At 41.6% G+C, this 18,868-nt stretch overlaps 1 protein-coding gene across 3 annotated transcripts; it reads left to right on the top strand.

Moving 5' to 3' along the window:
- Positions 1-16: 16 nt before the first annotated feature.
- Positions 17-17,784, top strand: edem2 (ER degradation enhancer, mannosidase alpha-like 2). 3 transcript variants are annotated; one of them, XM_079679079.1, is made up of 11 exons: positions 17-146; positions 3,140-3,250; positions 5,165-5,204; positions 5,364-5,469; positions 5,762-5,887; positions 9,123-9,334; positions 10,845-10,986; positions 12,962-13,086; positions 13,166-13,310; positions 14,083-14,204; positions 15,877-17,784. In XM_079679079.1, the coding sequence occupies exons 2-11, from the start codon at positions 3,156-3,158 to the stop codon at positions 16,351-16,353; spliced, it is 1,590 nt and encodes a 529-aa protein (XP_079535205.1). In that variant the 5' UTR covers positions 17-146; positions 3,140-3,155; the 3' UTR covers positions 16,354-17,784. The 3 variants fall into 3 exon arrangements, with proteins under 3 accessions (XP_079535205.1, XP_079535203.1, XP_079535204.1); XM_079679077.1 differs by lacking the exon at positions 17-146 and adding an exon at positions 1,975-2,183; XM_079679078.1 differs by lacking the exon at positions 17-146 and adding an exon at positions 2,098-2,224.
- Positions 17,785-18,868: the final 1,084 nt, after the last annotated feature.

Here is an 18,868-nt window from a genome sequence, read left to right as displayed (position 1 = left end):
CTTTACAAAATCATTGCGATCAGCCATGTTCATTGAGTCTTCGGAAACTTTCGCGAAAACCTCAGGTTCACCAGTGTAGTGCCGATGAAAGGGAGTTGGAGGCGGTGAATTAAGTCCACACTTAATTATCCATTCATCTCTAAGAGGTTAGTTCATGAACTAGTGATGTGTCGGTCGCGGAGGGATCTAGATCGGCATGAAGGCACATTATGCAATGTGCAATGTGCACATTATCCCGCTTATTACATGGCCACATTCTCAACAAAGTAACGACATGACTCCCAATATTAATTGAAATGCTTTTATGGATTTAGAAAATGATTTTATTGATTTAAAAAATAGTTGTATGTATTGATTTAAATTGACATGCATCCGCTAAAGAAAAATAGTCCGTTGTTACTGTTTGAACTAACGTAGCAACGGCAGGAACTGCTTCGATAGTGTTTTTGAGGAGCTTTTTGATTACAGATTTGAAAACATAGTTGCTTGCTTTAAAAGTAGCACAATTCATTATGTCAAACCTTGGAAAGTATCTAGATATCCCTGCCTTAATGCCAAAGTAAATATCAACTGAGTATGTGTCGCCGTTTGATGTCTATGTCTGGACCGCATGCGTAAAAAGGAGGGTTTCTCCCACGTTACTTCTCTTCTTATTTCTAGAATAAAACACGGAGGAGGGAGATCTCTTTTTCTCCCCCTTTTCTGACAGCCCAGCAGCTGATCTCAGAGCACGCTCCCCTCTCCTGCAGGGGGGCGTGGTCAGCTGCAGCTCACAGAATATAATTTTAAAATGTCGATAGCCCCTTTTTTTAAATAGTTTTTATAGGTGTTGCTATCTGTTTGTGTAGCGTGGTTCTACAAGCAAGTTAGTGCATTCATGGAGTGGTATCAGAGAGTTACAAGGGTCTGTCAATGCAATGAAAACATTTGGCCACAGCAAATCATTTATATTAAACATGTAATTTTTACTTTGAATACTTCAGTGAAAAGGATGTATTGATTAATTTAAGTGATATTTGTACACAATACACATAGGCCTATACTTTATTCATTAGTCAAAACAGGGCTACATTTGATTTAATTATAAAAGGTATAATATGTGGTAAACTGAAGAGCCGTTTGAGAGCCAAAAGAGCCGGCTCTTCTTGGTGAGCCGAGCCAAATGATCCGACTCACCAAGAAGAGCCGGAATTCCCATCATCACTATCTTGAACTGCTCTGCATGACAAGCTAGCAGGAATTACATCAAACCCCGGTACCCTCACTAATGGGTCCGGGTTGCAACACAATAATATCAATGGTGAATTATGTATAATAAAGTGTCACCACAACTTCAAGTTTAATAAGTTAAAGTAATCATTGTGCAAAAAAATAGCCTTTATGTGGGTTTATAATTGTATTTATATTTGGGACATTTCTAGATAATATTGATGAATCAAGTAGCATTTTACTGTTGAAGAAAAACAAAGTTCTGATTGACTTTTTGTTAAATATTTTAATAATTTGACTCTTATGTGACCTAGAGAGTTTGTCCACTAGTACCATTTTCCAAGATGCATTTAGTCGAGGTAGCCTATAAAGTAGCGTTAAATGGAAATACTCAAGTAAAATAAACCAAAAGTGTACTTAAGTACAGTACTTGAGTACATGTACTCAGTTACTTCCCAACTCTGTAGATAGGCGATTAACTACTAGAGTCATGAATGTATTTTTTAATAAACAAGAATTGAACGTTGTTGTTTTGAACGCAGCTCCAACTACTAAAACGTATTAAAATGACTGTTGTTTTGGAGGCATTACCATCAAAACAGGAGTTAACTCGTGTTTTGTTATGCTATCAGTTATCTTCTAATATCCTATAAAAGTCTCCTCTGTTTATCGGTCGTATTTTAAAATCACCGACGTTGTGAAAAAATAAATGCTTTGTTCTTGAACGCAGCTCAGTTTCCTCGTCAGCGCAGCCGCACGGCGCATGCGCATATCATTCACTTCCTGACAGAAGAAAAACAACAGCAGAAACCCACCTGTGCTCGTGTGTTTCATTCGTTTTATTTGTGATATTTTGATTTTTCAAAAAGTGTCCACTCGTGTCTCTACATGCGCGCTCCCGTGTGCGTGACCGTGCTTGTGTGGCTGCTGAGCGATGCGCGTCAGTTCACTGAGGAGGAGATGTCTGCTGTCAGGTAGATAGCTACTTTGTTTATCCCAAACTGGGAAATGACAGGTAACACTACTGCAACACATCCTGAGAAATACAAAGTCTAAATGCTACATTACATGTACTGCATTCAAATCTTTACCTTGTAAAGTTACTCAAGTGAAAGTACAAAAGTATTACTAAAAGATGGCTGCTGTCAGGTAATACTACTGCAACACATCAGGAACAAAAGTACCAAAACCACAAAGCTATATTAAACTACATGTACTGCATTCAGATCCTTACCTAGTAAAGGTATGCATTATGTACTTAAAGGAATGCAAAGGTAAAGTATTCATTGTGCACAGAGGTACTCAGATCTTGTACTAAAGTAAAAGTAATATAATGTCTTAAAATACTCTGTTCCAAGTGAAATGTTACTTAAGTACATCAGTATTATCAGCTAAATGTACTCAAAGTATTTCAAGTAAAAGTACTGCTCATTGAACACTATACTATTATTAAATTATATTATCCAGTTTGTATGACTAATAAATATAAGTAGGAGCCTTACAAGTTTTAGTTTTTCAATGTGGGGCCAATTTACCATCCACTTTGTAAAATACCAGGTATATTTGATGTACAGTACTGCATTGTATCATATATGCAGTCAGGTAACACTGCAACACATCCTGAGAAATACACAAATAAAAGTACCAAACCACAAAGTGTTAAACTACATGTACTGCATTCAAATCCTTACATATACTAAAGGTATGCATTATGTACTTAAAAGAATGAAAATATACGTCTTTAAATGAGCATTAAAAAGATCCCTTTACTATTAAAATTATGATTTTAGATCAATATGCTTTGATTTTTTTTGTCCCCAGCCTCTCTGTCAATAGAGTTTTTTTCTGAATTAACTAAACAACCGATGAATATCAGGCTTAAAATAAAAAATCTTTGATTAACCAGTTTTCTCTCTGCTTCATTTTGCAGACAGCGCATCAAATCCATGTTCTATCATGCCTACAATAGTTACCTTGACAACGCTTTCCCTTACGACGAGCTCCGCCCCCTCACCTGTGATGGACAGGACACCTGGGGCAGGTGAGGTGGCATCATCGAGGAAAATTAAATGCACTCAAAATGTATAAAGCTGAAGACTGCAGTGTTTTGCTTTACGAACATTGCAGGTTATTTTATATTTGTAGCAGGCCCGGTTCTACGGGGGTGCATAAGGGTGCATTGCACCCTCAGTTGAGTCGTTATGCACCCTCATTTGAAAAATGAAAAGTAAAAAAATGAAATAAAATGGAAAGTCAAAAATATTACATATATTATAATAAGAATAATAAGAATTTTGTTGAAATAAAAAAAATTGTAATTGTGGTTAAATAACATGCATGTATTTGGTCAATTTAAACGGTAAGTAACGTTATTATGTCAGGTGTGCGTGACCTGTGCCGCTGCGCGTTCGTCATCTGCAAGGTGCTTACACAGCAGTCAGTGATAACTAACCCGGCTTTGCCCACCTCGCCCACGGAGGCGGAGCAGCCGCAGCTGTCTTCGTTGCCCCAAACACCGCCACCCCTCAGCGGCCCGCAAGTGCCAGAGGACCTCGACAAAACAGAGCCTGCCCAGGTATATTTAAAAAAGTACCCAACTCGCCTGCACAGTGGGGTAAGGCGCGCATTTTGCAGCTCATGGTTTCAAAACAGAGATTGGCTGGAATATTCATGTAAAACAGACGCCATCTTCTGCTATGCATGTAGACATTTCGGCTCAAGTAAGTCAGATGCCTTCACCACAAGTGGCTACAACAACTGGCGCCATGCTCTTATAGGCTACGTGATAAGGGACTGGGAAGGCATGAATCAAGCAAAGAGCACCAGTTTGATGCTTTTAACTTCAATATTTAAAAAGAAATCTTGCCCCCGGACCCCCCTAGAGGAGTTGAGGACCCTGCTAGAGGAGGTGAGGACCCCCCTAGAGGGTGTTAGGTCCACTCCCCACTTATAAAAATAGCACTTTACCAATGCACCCTCTCTAATCTCAGATGCACCCCGAGTCATTTTGTTCTGGAACCGGGCCTGATTTGTAGTTCAATGAAGGAGTCTTTGACCTCTGACGCAAAAAAAAGTGTTTATCTTTGTGTGGGAGAGAAACGCCCTACATGCACAAAATAATATATTACAAGGAGAGGGAAAATTCCCAAAAAGTAGGGATGCTCCGATCGCCAATTTTGGGGCCGATTGCCGAATCAGTATCGGCCGATACCGATCGCCGATCCGATCGAGTGGGTGGGGCCTATGGGGATCTTCCATTTAAAGTGATGTTTAAAACTCAGTTAATGGGGCTCATTCACTGGAGCTTCCACAAACAACAACCAACATAATTATTACATTCAAATGAAGTACATTATTCAAGTTTACATTTAAGTTTGGATAATAACACGGGAGAAATAACGGGAGCCTCTCTCTCCCTCTCTCTCTCTCCCTCTCTCTCTCCTGACAGCCTGCCAGTATCGTCTCATGCAGCTCACTGATCCAGTAATGAGTGACCCGACAGTGAAGAATAAATATGTAACTAGTATAGCTTGTTCCAGAGGTAGATAAAATAGCTAAGTGTGTTAGGTCTAACTCTTGTGTGTGTTTGGCTCCGCTCACCGGTCCGTCACAGCGGGTGGAGCTGCAGGTTTTCTGCTTCACACACGTTGCATACCGCTATTTTACTGTCTTTTTCGGACACCTTAAAATACTGCCAGGCTGGTGAAGCCATTTTGGCGAGCTTCTTTTTCCGCGCACAGAGAAAAGTGTCATGTATTTTACGAGCACCGATCGATCGGCAGAGTGAATATCGGCCGAAAACGATCGGCGGCCGATCGATCGGAGCATCCCTACTAAAAATACAAAAGTGCCCCTTTTTAAAGATTGAAATAGTATTTTGAAGACATGCTATTTAATATTGTTGATTGTAAATGAGTCAATAATGAAATATCTGCCATTCATCTTTTCTCAACAGTTTCTCGCTCACTCTCATTGATGCTCTGGACACTCTGCTGGTAAGGTCAAAAAAAAGGAAAGGATATAGAATTTGTAATTATTTCCCAGCACTTTTCACACTGTCTTAGATTATGTCTAATTTGAGCAGAAACAGACTTCCTGTTGTTTGTTAAAGTTTAGTTAGATTTCATGTGTAATTGCAAAGTGTTTCTCTGAAGGTTTTGGGGAACCAAACAGAGTTCCAGCGCGTGGCGTCGCTCCTCCAAGACACCGTGGACTTTGACATCGACGTCAACGCCTCCGTGTTCGAAACCAATATCAGAGGTACAAAGAGGGCGTAAATAAAAAATGTTTTTGCGTGGCAGAGGAATTGTATTGCTTTGTTCAGTAACGTGTGTGTGTGTGTGTGTGTGTGTGTGTGTGTGTGTGTGTGTGTGTGTGTGTGTGTGTGTGTGTGTGTGTGTGTGTGTGTGTGTGTGTGTGTGTGTGTGTGTGTGTGTGTGTGTGTGTGTGTGTGTGTGTGTGTGTGTGTGTGTGTGTGTGTGTGTGTGTGTGTGTGTGTGTGTGTGTGTGTGTGTGTGTGTGTGTGTGTGTGTGTGTGTGTGTGTGTGTTTAGTGGTGGGTGGTCTGCTGTCGGCTCACCTGTTGTCGGGTCGGGCTGGGATGCAGCTGGAGCCCGGTTGGCCGTGTTCAGGTCCGCTGCTGAGGATGGCCGACGACGCTGCACGGAAACTGTTACCTGGTATAAAACACAACACACACACACACACAGACACACACACCAGAAGGTAGGAGCTGGAATTCTGGGTGGACCATGTGGGTGGGATCAGACACAATTTGTTGTGCCTGTCTAATAATTGACCGCTCATATATGCTTTGGAGAGATGGATGTTTTTTTACCCCCATCATTTTCATAGCAGTCTGTACCAGGCGAGCGATCTTTGACTGACTTTGACCGCACTGTCAAGTAACCATACCAGGCAGTGATACCATACCTTATGATGCTCTCCAACACTGCATGACAAAACAGTAATAGAACTTCTGCTCGACTCCGTAAGCCCGGAGTCTACACACAAAATACAATCGCTGTTGAAGTCTAGAGCACAGACCTTCAACATGCACCTTCCAGCTGAGCGTATTATCTAGACCAGGGGTCGGCAACAGGCGGGCCGCGCTCCGGATCCGGACCCAGACGCCGACCTATACGGACCCGGACCTATAATCAATTCATTAATAGGGGATTTCAATTTTGACGGGGCGATTATATTTTAACCGCCGCCGACAGGTGGCGTGAGTGAACGATACAGGGAGAGAAGCACAGAAGAAGAGATGAGAGCGCAGCAGAGAGAAGCGGAGAGGAAAGTGAGTGAAGAGAAGAGTTAGCGATACAGGGAGAGGAGCGGAGAGGAGAGTGAACAGGCATGTTAGCGACAGACAGGAGAGACAAATATTTACACATGGCGATCTCCAAGAAGAGGAAAGTGGACAGTGAGAACAGAGCTTTTAACCCTGAGTGGACTCATTCATGTTCATCCTGCCCACTGGGAGCACAGAACCAGTGTGTCTAAATCAGAGACCGTTGAATTGTACTTTCTTTATTTGATTGGCAGTCAGTTCTTGATTACATGCAGACGTTGATAAAGCTACAGCTAATTCAATATATATATCACAGTAATTCATAAAGCAACTTAGACATTTTGAAGTTCCGGACCTTTGCATGGGGAGATTTTCTCTAACTGGACCACGTTGAATTTTAGTTGAATACCCCTGAGATAGATGGACACCAAGGTACTTATAGGAGCTGACCTGAGCTATGGGTTCGTTGTGGATCACACACACACACACACACACACACACACACACACACACACACACACACACACACACACACACACACACACACACACACACACACACACACACACACACACACACACACACACACACACACACACACACACACACACTCTATCTTTTCATCAGCCAACATAATGAAAGCACAGTCTGGTGCTGTCTAACCAAATTCAATACAAATTGTAGTTAAATGTGATCCTTACATCGGATGGTTTGATAGATTGTTTACACATCAGCTTCCTGTATGTGTCCTGTTTCATGTAAATTACCTTTTTTCCATGTTCCTGTTGAACATATCCCCTATAATGTTTCATTTGCGTGTCAGCTTGTCTTCTAAATGAGTATCCTTGGAAATGTTCTAATCATTTAGTGGCTTAATTAAATAAACAAAAGTAGTACTATTACAGCATAATCCCCTCTGTTTCAGCCCTGTTTCCAAATTGCTGATTCTCTGTCTGTTACTTACTCTGCCACTCCCCACGCCCCTCTGAGAGAGATTTGGTTAAAAAGAACACCATGGTGCTCTAGGAGGAGATTAAGGTGATAAGGTTAGGGGGGGGGGTTACCTTGGTTGCTGATTGGCTAATGGTTACACTAGACAAAACATCGTTATGACATCATAAAGTGGCCCAAATCTGATCAGCTCATTTTCAGACAGGTTTTTATAGAAATGGATCAAAAAGAGAGAGAATCTTTGTTCCTGAAACTTTCAGAGTCTCTTTCCACAGAGGGGACACATGTTGATGTAGAAGAGACATGAAGAAGAGGGGACACATGTTGATGAAGAAGAGGGGACACATGTTGATGAAGAAGAGGGGACACATGTTGATGGAGAAGAGGGGACACATGTTGATGTAGAAGAGACATGAAGAAGAGGGGACACATGTTGATGAAGAAGAGACATGGAAAAGAGGGGACACATGTTGATGTAGAAGAGACATGGAGAAGAGGGGACACATGTTGATGAAGAAGAGACATGAAGAAGAGGGGACACATGTTGATGTAGAAGAGACATGAAGAAGAGGGGACACATGTTGATGTAGAAGAGACATGAAGAAGAGGGGACACATGTTGATGTAGAAGAGACATGGAGAAGAGGGGACACATGTTGATGTAGAAGAGACATGGAGAAGAGGGGACACATGTTGATGAAGAAGAGGGGACACATGTTGATGTAGAAGAGACATGGAGAAGAGGGGACACATGTTGATGAAGAAGAGGGGTCACATGTTGATGTAGAAGAGACATGGAGAAGAGGGGACACATGTTGATGGAGAAGAGGGGACACATGTTGATGTAGAAGAGACATGGAGAAGAGGGGACACATGTTGATGAAGAAGAGGGTTCACATGTTGATGTAGAAGAGACATGGAGAAGAGGGGACACATGTTGATGAAGAAGAGGGGACACATGTTGATGGAGAAGAGGGGACACATGTTGATGTAGAAGAGACATGAAGAAGAGGGGACACATGTTGATGAAGAAGAGGGGACACATGTTGATGTAGAAGAGACATGGAGAAGAGGGGACACATGTTGATGTAGAAGAGACATGAGGAAGAGGGGACACATGTTGATGTAGAAGAGACATGAAGAAGAGGGGACACATGTTGATGTAGAAGAGACATGAAGAAGAGGGGACACATGTTGATGTAGAAGAGACATGAAGAAGAGGGGACACATGTTGATGTAGAAAAGACATGGAGAAGAGGGGACACATGTTGATGTAGAAGAGACATGAAGAAGAGGGGACACATGTTGATGTAGAAGAGACATGAAGAAGAGGGGACACATGTTGATGTAGAAGAGACATGAGGAAGAGGGGACACATGTTGATGTAGAATAGACATGAAGAAGAGGGGACACATGTTGATGTAGAAGAGACATGAAGAAGAGGGGACACATGTTGATGTAGAAGAGACATGAAGAAGAGGGGACACATGTTGATGTAGAAAAGACATGGAGAAGAGGGGACACATGTTGATGTAGAAGAGACATGAAGAAGAGGGGACACATGTTGATGTAGAAGAGACATGAAGAAGAGGGGACACATGTTGATGTAGAAGAGACAGGAGAAAGTGCATTTTGAATAATAGGGGACCTTTAATTTATGAATGATTTCAGCGTTCCAGACTCCCACGGGCATGCCGTACGGTACGGTGAACCTGCTGAAGGGCGTCAGTCCCACCGAGACGCCGGTCACCTGCACCGCCGGCGTGGGAACCTTCATCCTGGAGTTCGCCACGCTGAGCCGACTAACAGGAGACCCAACGTTTGAGAACGCAGCCCGACAAGCCCTGAGGGCCCTGTGGAAGACCAGATCTGACATCGGGCTGGTAACTGCATCTGTTTTTACTTCAGATGCAGAAATGCGTTTTTAAATTTAATATATTAAAGGTCTCCTATTATGCTATTTTTAGCCACATATTCTGGGTCTCAGATTTATAACAATATATAAAAAATATGTCTATGATGTGTTTTGCTCAAAATACCAAACAGATCATGCATTTTAGAAATCCCTCATATCCCTCTGTATCAGCCCTGTTAGAGAAACGCTGGTTCGGGGTCCTTAGCTTGAAAAAAAAAGAAGAAAATAGGAGGCGGAGCTAATGCCTGCTCAGAATTCTATGAGATACTCAGCTAAATGCTCCCGTGATTAAACCCAATATCATGTTCCAAAACACATCAAGGATTATTTCTCAAACAGTACGGAAAATGCTTTTTCTCTCCCAGGTTTAACACAAGGTGAGTTCCTTTTTTTATTTCCTGCTTCTTCACGCACATGCTTTCCAGTACGGGTTAGCTCTGAGTGCTAGCGATGGTTGCTAATGTAAACAAAGACCATATTACGTCCAAAACAGTCGGGCATTGTTTCTGAAAGCAACTTTTTGATAGTGCCGTGGGTCCACATTTCCGATATTACGTCATATCGGACGCAAACCTGGATCAGCTCCGTTCTTAGAGATTTGTGTACGGAGGAAAAGAGTGAGGATTTTGTTTTCTTACACTTTGTGAGTTCCCTGACACACCGGGCACACACATTTATGTATAAAAGACATCAACAAGTGCATTTTGCATGATAGGTCGTCCCCTTTAATGCATTCCTCTGCTCAGTATGTTTTGACTCACTTCCGCGAGGTTTAGCTCTGTATACATGTTTGACGTTTACATATATATTGCAATTATTGGTCTTCTGCTCAAATACTTTATTAGGGTCTTACCCTTGCATGGAAAGTACCAGAAACAGCATTGTTTGCGTTATCAGGACTTCTCTATGCTTGTCATCTCAAATAATAGAAACCAGAAATGGTAAAAGGGACATTTGTGTGTTGTGTATAGAAAATGTTGCAGAAGTAATGAAACTTGTTAAATGCTTTTAAACAAAAAAGAAATAAATTACGATACGATATACTTTATTGTCCCCGTAAGGAAATTTGTTCTGGACTCCGTAGAGAACTCCGTAGAGATTTTAAAAGGCAGACCCCTTCGATGATGATTATTTTAAAAGTTACTGGTAATCTGGTGAATGTGGTTTCCTCATGCTTGATTTTGTATTTGTAACTGTGGGTTTTTATTTAATCTGCAGCCTTTTTTGGTCAGGACTCACTTAAAAAAAGACATTTGAAATCTCTATGGAGTTCTCTCATTAACTTCAAGAGAGGTTAAACAAAGTATGGAAGCTAAATCTTGCATAAAAACAGCTTTTTAGCTTTCATTCTATACATTAACAGTACAGAAAAGCATATAAGAGTCATCAAAATACAAACCTGTGGAAGTAAAGGTTTCAATGGAGAAAAATAAAGTATTTGAGGACTTTTTCTTACACCTGTCTGTCTCTCTGTCCAGGTGGGGAACCACATTGACATCCTGTCTAAGAAGTGGGTGGCTCAGGACGCCGGTATCGGAGCGGGGGTGGACTCCTACTTTGAGTATCTGGTGAAAGGAGCCATCCTGCTGCAGGACGAGGAGCTGCTCAACATGTTCCTGGGTGAGACGGATGGAAAAATAATGGAAAACAAAGGCTAAACAAATTTAAATTAAAGGTCACCTATTATGCAAAATCCACTAGAGCACCATTGTGTTCTTTTTAACCAAATCTCTCTCACAGGGGTGTGGGGAATGGTTCCTTATTTTCATCTAAAGTAACAAACAGCAGGGTGTCCGCGGGGTTTTAAAAAGTATTAAAAGTTGATAAATCAATTTAGCGAAAATGAAGGCTATTAAAAAGTATTAAACGGCATTTTCCAAGGTATTAAGAAGGTTCACAGCAACGACAACATGAAACACCCTTTAATTTACTGAAACGACATGTCGGGAAACCCCCCAAGGCGACCCCATGCATAGCGCGCCGTAAAATGCTGCTTATTATTTTAAGTTTCGTTGCGTTGCTCCGCTCTGTGTAGGGGGGGGACTAAACGACTACGGTAACGGGTCCCAAGGTGGGTAGACCGGCATACGCAACGCTCTGGGGGTCCAACGGCTCCGTGTGTAAGCCCTATATGATCATTTTCTGATAACGATGAAATAGCCCGCCTCCCTCTCCCCACCCCTCCTGCTGCCGCTGGGCTGTCAGAAGAGGGGGAGGAAAAGAGAGGCAGTCACCGTTTATTAAATATTATTATATTATTATACAGAGAACAGAGTCGTTATCAATTTGTTTTAAAGCTCAATAAATAACAAAGAAGACCTCTGACCGGCACTTTTCTAATTTTGTACGGAAGATTTAAACTTTAACGGACTTGTTGACCGGCGGAACATTTTTTTACGGAAACTGCCGCACGGTCCCCTCGTTCCTTGGAAGAGGCGGAGAGGTGGGTGTTTTTCATCTGCTGGTGGACTACCTGAGAGATACAGCAGGAGAACACGCCGTCCACCGCGGAGAATTAACAGAAGGGCAACCATGGCAACCATGCTCCGGGGTCTTCTTCGCTGCTTTTGGTGTATTTCGGGCGGCAGCAGCGCCACTTACAGGCCTGACATATGTACTACATCGTTTCCAGCATTTCCAGCGGTCTAGTGTGAACGGACACGTTAATGAATCGAATGCGTGAGAACGGAAGCCTTTTTTGCGCTGAATATGCGTTTTACCGTATGTGTCCTTGTGGGGCCGGGGTCTAAGCCAAACTATATCCGGTCACAGAGATCTGCTATTTTAAAGTAAAGTCAACACATATAGACCCTAAATATAGTCTATATTAAGAACGAGAAAAGTCTTAACATATTTATCCTTTTTTGTAAACATATGACAAATGTTTTGAGGGTGATGACGTCAGAGCATCGTCCTATGTGCCAGGGCTTAGCCCTGGACAGCCCCAGCCCAATTTAACCCCTGGGTATTTGTGAGGGAGCTCCTATATGGCATTACCCCGCTGAAGCTCACCAAAGTTTAACATATTTCATAGTTCAAAGTTTTGTCAATTGTTTTGTTTATTGGTCAAATACTGGTTTCTAATGGTTTCTGAGGAGTTTTACTGGAATGAAAGAGCACAGTCTACAGAAGCAACAAAGCAGCATACTGCATTAAACCTGACCTTCACAGAGAGGTTGAAGTTCATGTGGAGAGGAGGCTTCAGTAGTCTGTCTGCACTCTGTTTAGTTTTGCTATCTTACAATCAATATAGTAAATGTGAGGTAAAGTGTGTTGCCAATGTAACCGGTTAGAACTCAAAGTTGCGATGAGGTCTTACAATGTATGGAAAGGGTCTTAAAAAAGGTCTTAAAAGGTATTCAATTTGACTTCAGGATTCCTGCATATACCCTGGACAGAGAATCAGCACTTTTGAAACGGGGCTGAAACAGAGGGGATTATGGGTAATGCTGCAATGATCTGTTTGGTGTTTGGAGCCAAACACTTCAGAGACATGTTTTGTATATATCTGAGACCTATAATATATTTATGAAAAACTGTATCATAGGGGACCTTTAACATCCATCTTTAACATCCATGTGATGTGTATTCTCAGAGTACGATCGAGCCATTCAGAACTACACCCGGTTTGACGACTGGTACCTGTGGGTCCAGATGCACAAAGGGACCGTCTCCATGCCCGTGTTTCAGTCTCTGGAGGCCTTCTGGCCCGGTCTTCAGGTACACACAGTTCACTTCTAACACATGCAATCCTTTCCTAACATAGGGTTAAACATAATAATATGCATATTGATTGCAGTCTCTCCTGGGGAACCTGGACAGCGCAGTGAGAACTTTCCAGAACTATTACTCCGTGTGGAGACAGTTTGGAGGTCTGCCAGAGTTTTACAGCATCCCTCAGGGTTACACTGTGGACAAGAGAGAGGGATACCCACTGAGACCAGGTCAGACCACCCACCTATTACCTGCAATCACCTGCAAATAAAGAGTGTAAAATATCAGCACACAGAGACATCATTAGACATGTTAACACTTCCCTTTAAAACTGTTACTGCCATTGCCAAACAACAGCCACAAATGTATATAATGATATTATTGAGTTACTTTAAAACCAACATCAGTCCTGATAAAATTCAATCAAACAATTAAAATCCTTAGTTTGTTAACATAATGTCCCCACAACACTTAATTATTTTATGTTTTATTAAGTCTTCAATGATTTGCAACAACATTGATTTTGATGCATCGAATCAAACACATTATACAGCAGCGATGCCCCTAGTGGAAACTAAGAAAATAGCATGTATTGGCACCTTTGGGCAAACATAAGAAATGTCTCAGTCTGGTGGAGAGTAGTGGAAACTACAGTGTTGAAGCTATGGCTCTACATTAAAGCCTGATATATTATAACTTATAAATGATGCTGTTATGGCTATAGGATAAACAATGTTGGTTTTAATGGGTTTGTGAGACTTCCAGGGTTTGAGCGTCTCTATTTTGGTTACATTTTATTAAGACTTATTAAAAAAATAACCTAGATATAACTTCAAGCTGAATGATTCAAAAGTATAAAATAAACATTTTCAGGTGTGTAATTCTTCTTAAACCTTAAAGTATGGCAGACTCTGCTCTCTGCAGCAGCCGACCACTTCCCTGCTTGTTAAAACACATATACACTACAGTAAGATTTTCTGTGTGGTGTTTCATTTGTTTCAGAGTTGATAGAGAGCGCCATGTACCTGTTCAGGGCGACAGGCGACCACACCTACCTCCAGCTGGGCCTCGACGCCCTGGAGTCCATCGAGAAGATCACCAGGACGCCCTGCGGATACGCCAGCGTAAGATCTGTTAGAGGTTATAAGAACTGAACTACAACATAGCATGCTTGTATGGCAATGCAAACATGCAGATGTTTGTATCAGGTATAATGTTTAGCACTGTGGCTGGGAGGGCGTGTGGTCGTCTTTCAACTAGAAGGTTATGGGTTCAATCCCAGCCGTGCAGTCAACATGTCGATGTTTCCTTGGGCAAGATACTGAACCCTGAGTTGCTCCTGGTGTGTGTGTGTGTGTGTGTGTGTGTGTGTGTGTGTGTGTGTGTGTGTGTGTGTGTGTGTGTGTGTGTGTGTGTGTGTGTGTGTGTGTGTGTGTGTGTGTGTGTGTGTGTGTGTGTGTGTGTGTGTGTGTGTGTGTGTGTGTGTGTGTGTGTGTGTGTGTGTGTGTGTGTGTGTGTGTGTGTGTGTGTGTGTGTGTGTGTGTGTGTGTGTGTGTGTGTGTGTGTGTGTGTGTGTGTGTGTGTGTGGCACTGCTCTGTATGAATGAGGTGTGAAAGGGTGAATGACATGTAGTGTGTAAAGCGCTTCAAGGGGTCGTAAAGAATGGATAAAGTGTTATAAGTAAAGTCTATTTACTATCCACTTACAATGTCCTCCATGCTAGCATGCTAACGTTAGCAGTAAACACAAAGCACAGCTAAGGCTGAGGGGAAAGCCATTAGTTCTGCAGCTACAGTATATGATCATAAATTAAAGTCCAAATGTCATGTTGAAATAATTGTTCAGATAATGTACCTTTTTAAATCGTTAACAAAACGTGATTATTCTATCATTTATCTTAGTTAAATAACTTAAGTCTACATAAAAGGTGCTTTATAAGCCAATTCTTACTTACCTACTACTTTAGAAGCAAACAAGCAATGAAACTCATATTTTCACAGTTTTATCACAGTTTTACATGCATTTTTCGGCAAAAAGGTCATGTGAATAGAATGTTGTCTGAGCTGCTGTTGAACCAAAGCAGGATCCGTGGAAGGGGAACCACTCCCAATGTAGATATGAAGGGATCATTTAAGGAGCAAAAAAATGTTCTTCATTTCAGGTGATTTTACACAAATGAACATAACAATACAATTATACATTTTAATACATGTTATGCTAGAAGACCCTCCTAAATACTACACAATGGCCCTTAGGTGTACTTTTTGTGTTAAACAGGTGTGTCCAAACTTTTCTATACAGAAAAATATACGAAGGGCTGGGCCACTCACTGGAGGTTTATTGCCTTATAAGTTCAATCAATCAAATATAAATATTGAAAGAACTGCTCAAATCACAGCTCTCCATACGGTTTAATGTATTTGTTTGGTAGTTCATTCCTTAAAACAGAAGCCTCAGATTGCTTATAATAAGAAGAAATAGGAAGGGTCTATTCCAAGCTTGTTATGTAAATACGTTATTGTGCTTTTTCTCATCAACTTAGATTTGTTAGAAAGTGGTTTTTTTTTAATTAACACACAAATACTGTGTAATATATTTTGATATGTATATTTAAGAAGTACAATATAAAACAAGCACAAGGCTCAATTGTGGGCCATATTTCATTATACTTTCTGAATTAGCTGAGGGCCGATTCAAAATGACCCCTCTGTTAAAATATGTGTACACACGTCAAAACAAGAGCATAAATGAAAATACATGTTTTAAAGTGTTCAAATGAGGAATTCTCCGTGCAGGTGAAAGACCTGCGGGACCACCAGCTGGACAACAGGATGGAGTCCTTCTTTCTCGCTGAAACCATCAAGTACCTGTACCTGCTCTTTGACCCCGCCCACTTCCTGCACGGCGGGGCAGCGGAGGGGGACGGTTCCTGGGAGGAGGGGGGCGAGGACGGGGAGTGTGTTTTAGGGGCGGGGGGGTTCATCTTCAACACCGAAGCCCACCCTCTGGACCCGGCGGCGCTGTACTGCTGCAGCCGGCACGCCCAGGACCGCCAGGAGCTCAGAGACATCCTGCTGAGCCTGCCCAAAGAGAAGAAGAAGACCAGATCAAAGCCCGCCGCCAAACACACTGAAGACCCTCCCCACGGACCATCAGAGAGCATAGCTTTAAAACCAGGCGAGAAGAAGACCCCCCCTCTGCTGTCCTGTCCCGTTCAGCCGTTCAGCGCCCGGTTCTCCATACTGGGACAAGTCTTCACTGACAACACCTGACACTCGCCTGGATCACATGACCTCCTGTAACACTTGATCAGCGTGCCTCTTGCTTTTGTTGTTAATGTGAAAATGTGTTTGTACAACATGTGAGCTTCAAGGGGAACAGAGACAGCAACATTCCCGTGGTGTTTGAGTACTGGAGTTTTCAAGATTCAAGGCTTTTATTGTCATTTTGACATAGTTACAGTGTAGATCTTAGGTCACAGTAAAACAGATACAATAGTTCAATAATACAAAGAAGTTGGAAAGCCAGTAGAGTGGTGCAGGAATGAGTCCTTAAACCAGGAGATGAGTCAGCGTTTTAGCTCTTCTGGTTCCCGTGCCTCAAAGTCAATCCACTGAAAAAAACTGAACCGTGGACTTTAATTAAATGTATTATTTCACATAACTGTATTAGGTTAGTTGAAAGCAATAATATTACGTTTGATTGAAACAAATTATGTTCAACTTGATATTATTGCTTTAAACATAATACACTTATGTGAAATCTGTTGACACAATACACTTAAAGTCAACGTGTCAGTTTTTCAGTTTGGGTTTTCGAATGTGTTTTTGATTGGATGCCTGAAATGTTGTTCTACGACATAAAATATCCCATGGGATGTCTGAAGCTCAAACGTATCTTAAAAATCAGCGGTTGCTAACGAGTGTCGATGCAACTAAATGTCAACATGGCAACCATTAGCTGCCTTTAGCTTAGCGTCGGTGACATGAAGCCAACTGATTGTGATGTAGTTGCTTCTGGGGATTGCATATACGCTTAAATAATGATGATTCTGCTGAACGAAAAGTGGAAGTATCATAACCGTGTGTTTACCACAGATCTTATTTCTGCATACATCTCAAATGTAGAGATGCTAACTTCAGGCTCGGCTTACAAAAGCACTTAATTTTATTTCCAAACCAGCTTATGTCCAAAAAAAGTAGAGGTCATTAGTGCTGGTGAGTTTAAATTAAGTTTAAGTACCAGATTGGGCAGAAAACAAATCATTCCTAAACAGTTTTGTTGTTGTGATGAAGGTTCTCCAGGAAATCTGATATTTAAACTGAAGGGGAAATATAGTTTTTTATTTATTAGAAAGGTTGTGGTTGGTTGTTCGGTTTGTTATGTTCTTATTTGTTTATTACGACTCTGTATCTGCTGTTTTCATACTTAAAAAATGTGTGAAAATAAGAGTTTTCACGAAGTTTGAATTAGAAAAAATCTACAATTTCCTGCCTCAGCGCACACACAGGGGGTTTTATATGTCCTAAGTGTGCAGATGTGTGAATGTGTGCCGCTGCCAGGTGGAGGCCGCATGTTAACACCATTAGAAGGTATGAAATATTAAGGAAAACATTATTTCAAATTCATTGCACAAAGTCATTTCTGTAAAACATTTCTATTTTTGATAGCTTCTCATGTGAAAAATTAAACTATTGTCAGCATCCTTCTCGTTTTATTTCACCTTAATAGTCTCAAAGAAACCGTCATATTAATATAAGATCATATTTACCTTGGTTCCTGATCTATTTTCCTTCCTCTTTTTGTTCCTAGGCTCCTTCAGTTATACTTCCCTTGACTTCTCAAGGCCCTTTTCACATTCTTTCCTTCCTTGCTTGGCTCTTTCCTTCCTTCCTTCCTTCTTTCCTCCTACATGTCTATTTTGCTTTCCTACTTTATTCCAAAGCTCCCTCATTCCTACCCCCCCCCCCCCCACACACACACACACACACACACACACACAGGGTGTGTCTCTGGATCTGTTTTGGTGACTGCATGATGACTAACTACATGTTTACTTGAGTTAAGACCAAACTTTAAAACATATTGAACTGCCCTCCCTATTCTCTATCCCTCTGTTTAACATGCAACCTTTTCATCCATTTCTATTATAGCCTTAGTTAAACTAAACTCTACTTTCAAGCTGTTTCCCAGGACAAGTTATATTTCTGCTGCTTTCCATTTCCGTTCTGGGTTGATATTTCCATCGCAGATTCCTTTGAACACTTCAATTTTAACTGCAACCTCCACACAATCTTCTATAGCAAAATATCCACATGTAAAGTTCAGTGTTTACACCTGCAAGTTCAGCATGTTAACATTTCTAGTGCTACCTGTTCACCTTGTATGCATTGGCAGATTTTGCGGGGGGGCAGGGGGGGCATTGCCCCCACCTAGTGGCTGAAATATGTTACAGCATTACTATGTCGAAAACTGTTCCAATACAAATATTTCTTATATCAATATTTTAAGATACGTTTTACAGTTATGTAATGCATTGTTGTTGGGGGGAGAGACCGCCCCTTCCATATGAGTGTGTGTGTACGGCGGACATGAGGCGTGCATGACGGGACGAGTTGTGTTCGTATGTGGAAAAGTCATACTCAGTGCGGTGAACGCTGGCTTTATTGCTACTGTATCCGTAGCACCCCACGCAATAGTTGGGACTGTGTACTGAGGTCAGTAAAAAAGGTTTGCCCCCCCCAAGCGCAAATGTCAAACTCTGCCTATGCTTGTGTGTCTTATTGC

Source organism: Notothenia rossii (genome assembly GCF_949606895.1).
Source record: "Notothenia rossii genome assembly, chromosome: 4".
NCBI classification, from domain to species: domain Eukaryota; kingdom Metazoa; phylum Chordata; class Actinopteri; order Perciformes; family Nototheniidae; genus Notothenia; species Notothenia rossii.
The sequence above is the reverse complement of the archived record's forward strand: the minus strand, read 5'-3'. Positions and strand labels throughout refer to the sequence as shown.

What these genes read in the sequence shown, in the direction of transcription:
- edem2 (XM_079679077.1), top strand. Translation starts at nt 2,098, where the DNA reads ATGCGCGCTCCCGTGTGCGTGACCGTGCTTGTGTGGCTGCTGAGCGAT. An exon ending in CCAGATCTGACATCGGGCTG is followed by an intron (nt 9,335 to 10,844) that starts GTAACTGCATCT and finishes CTCTCTGTCCAG; the next exon opens with GTGGGGAACCACATTGACAT. An exon ending in GCTGCTCAACATGTTCCTGG is followed by an intron (nt 10,987 to 12,961) that starts GTGAGACGGATG and finishes GTGTATTCTCAG; the next exon opens with AGTACGATCGAGCCATTCAG.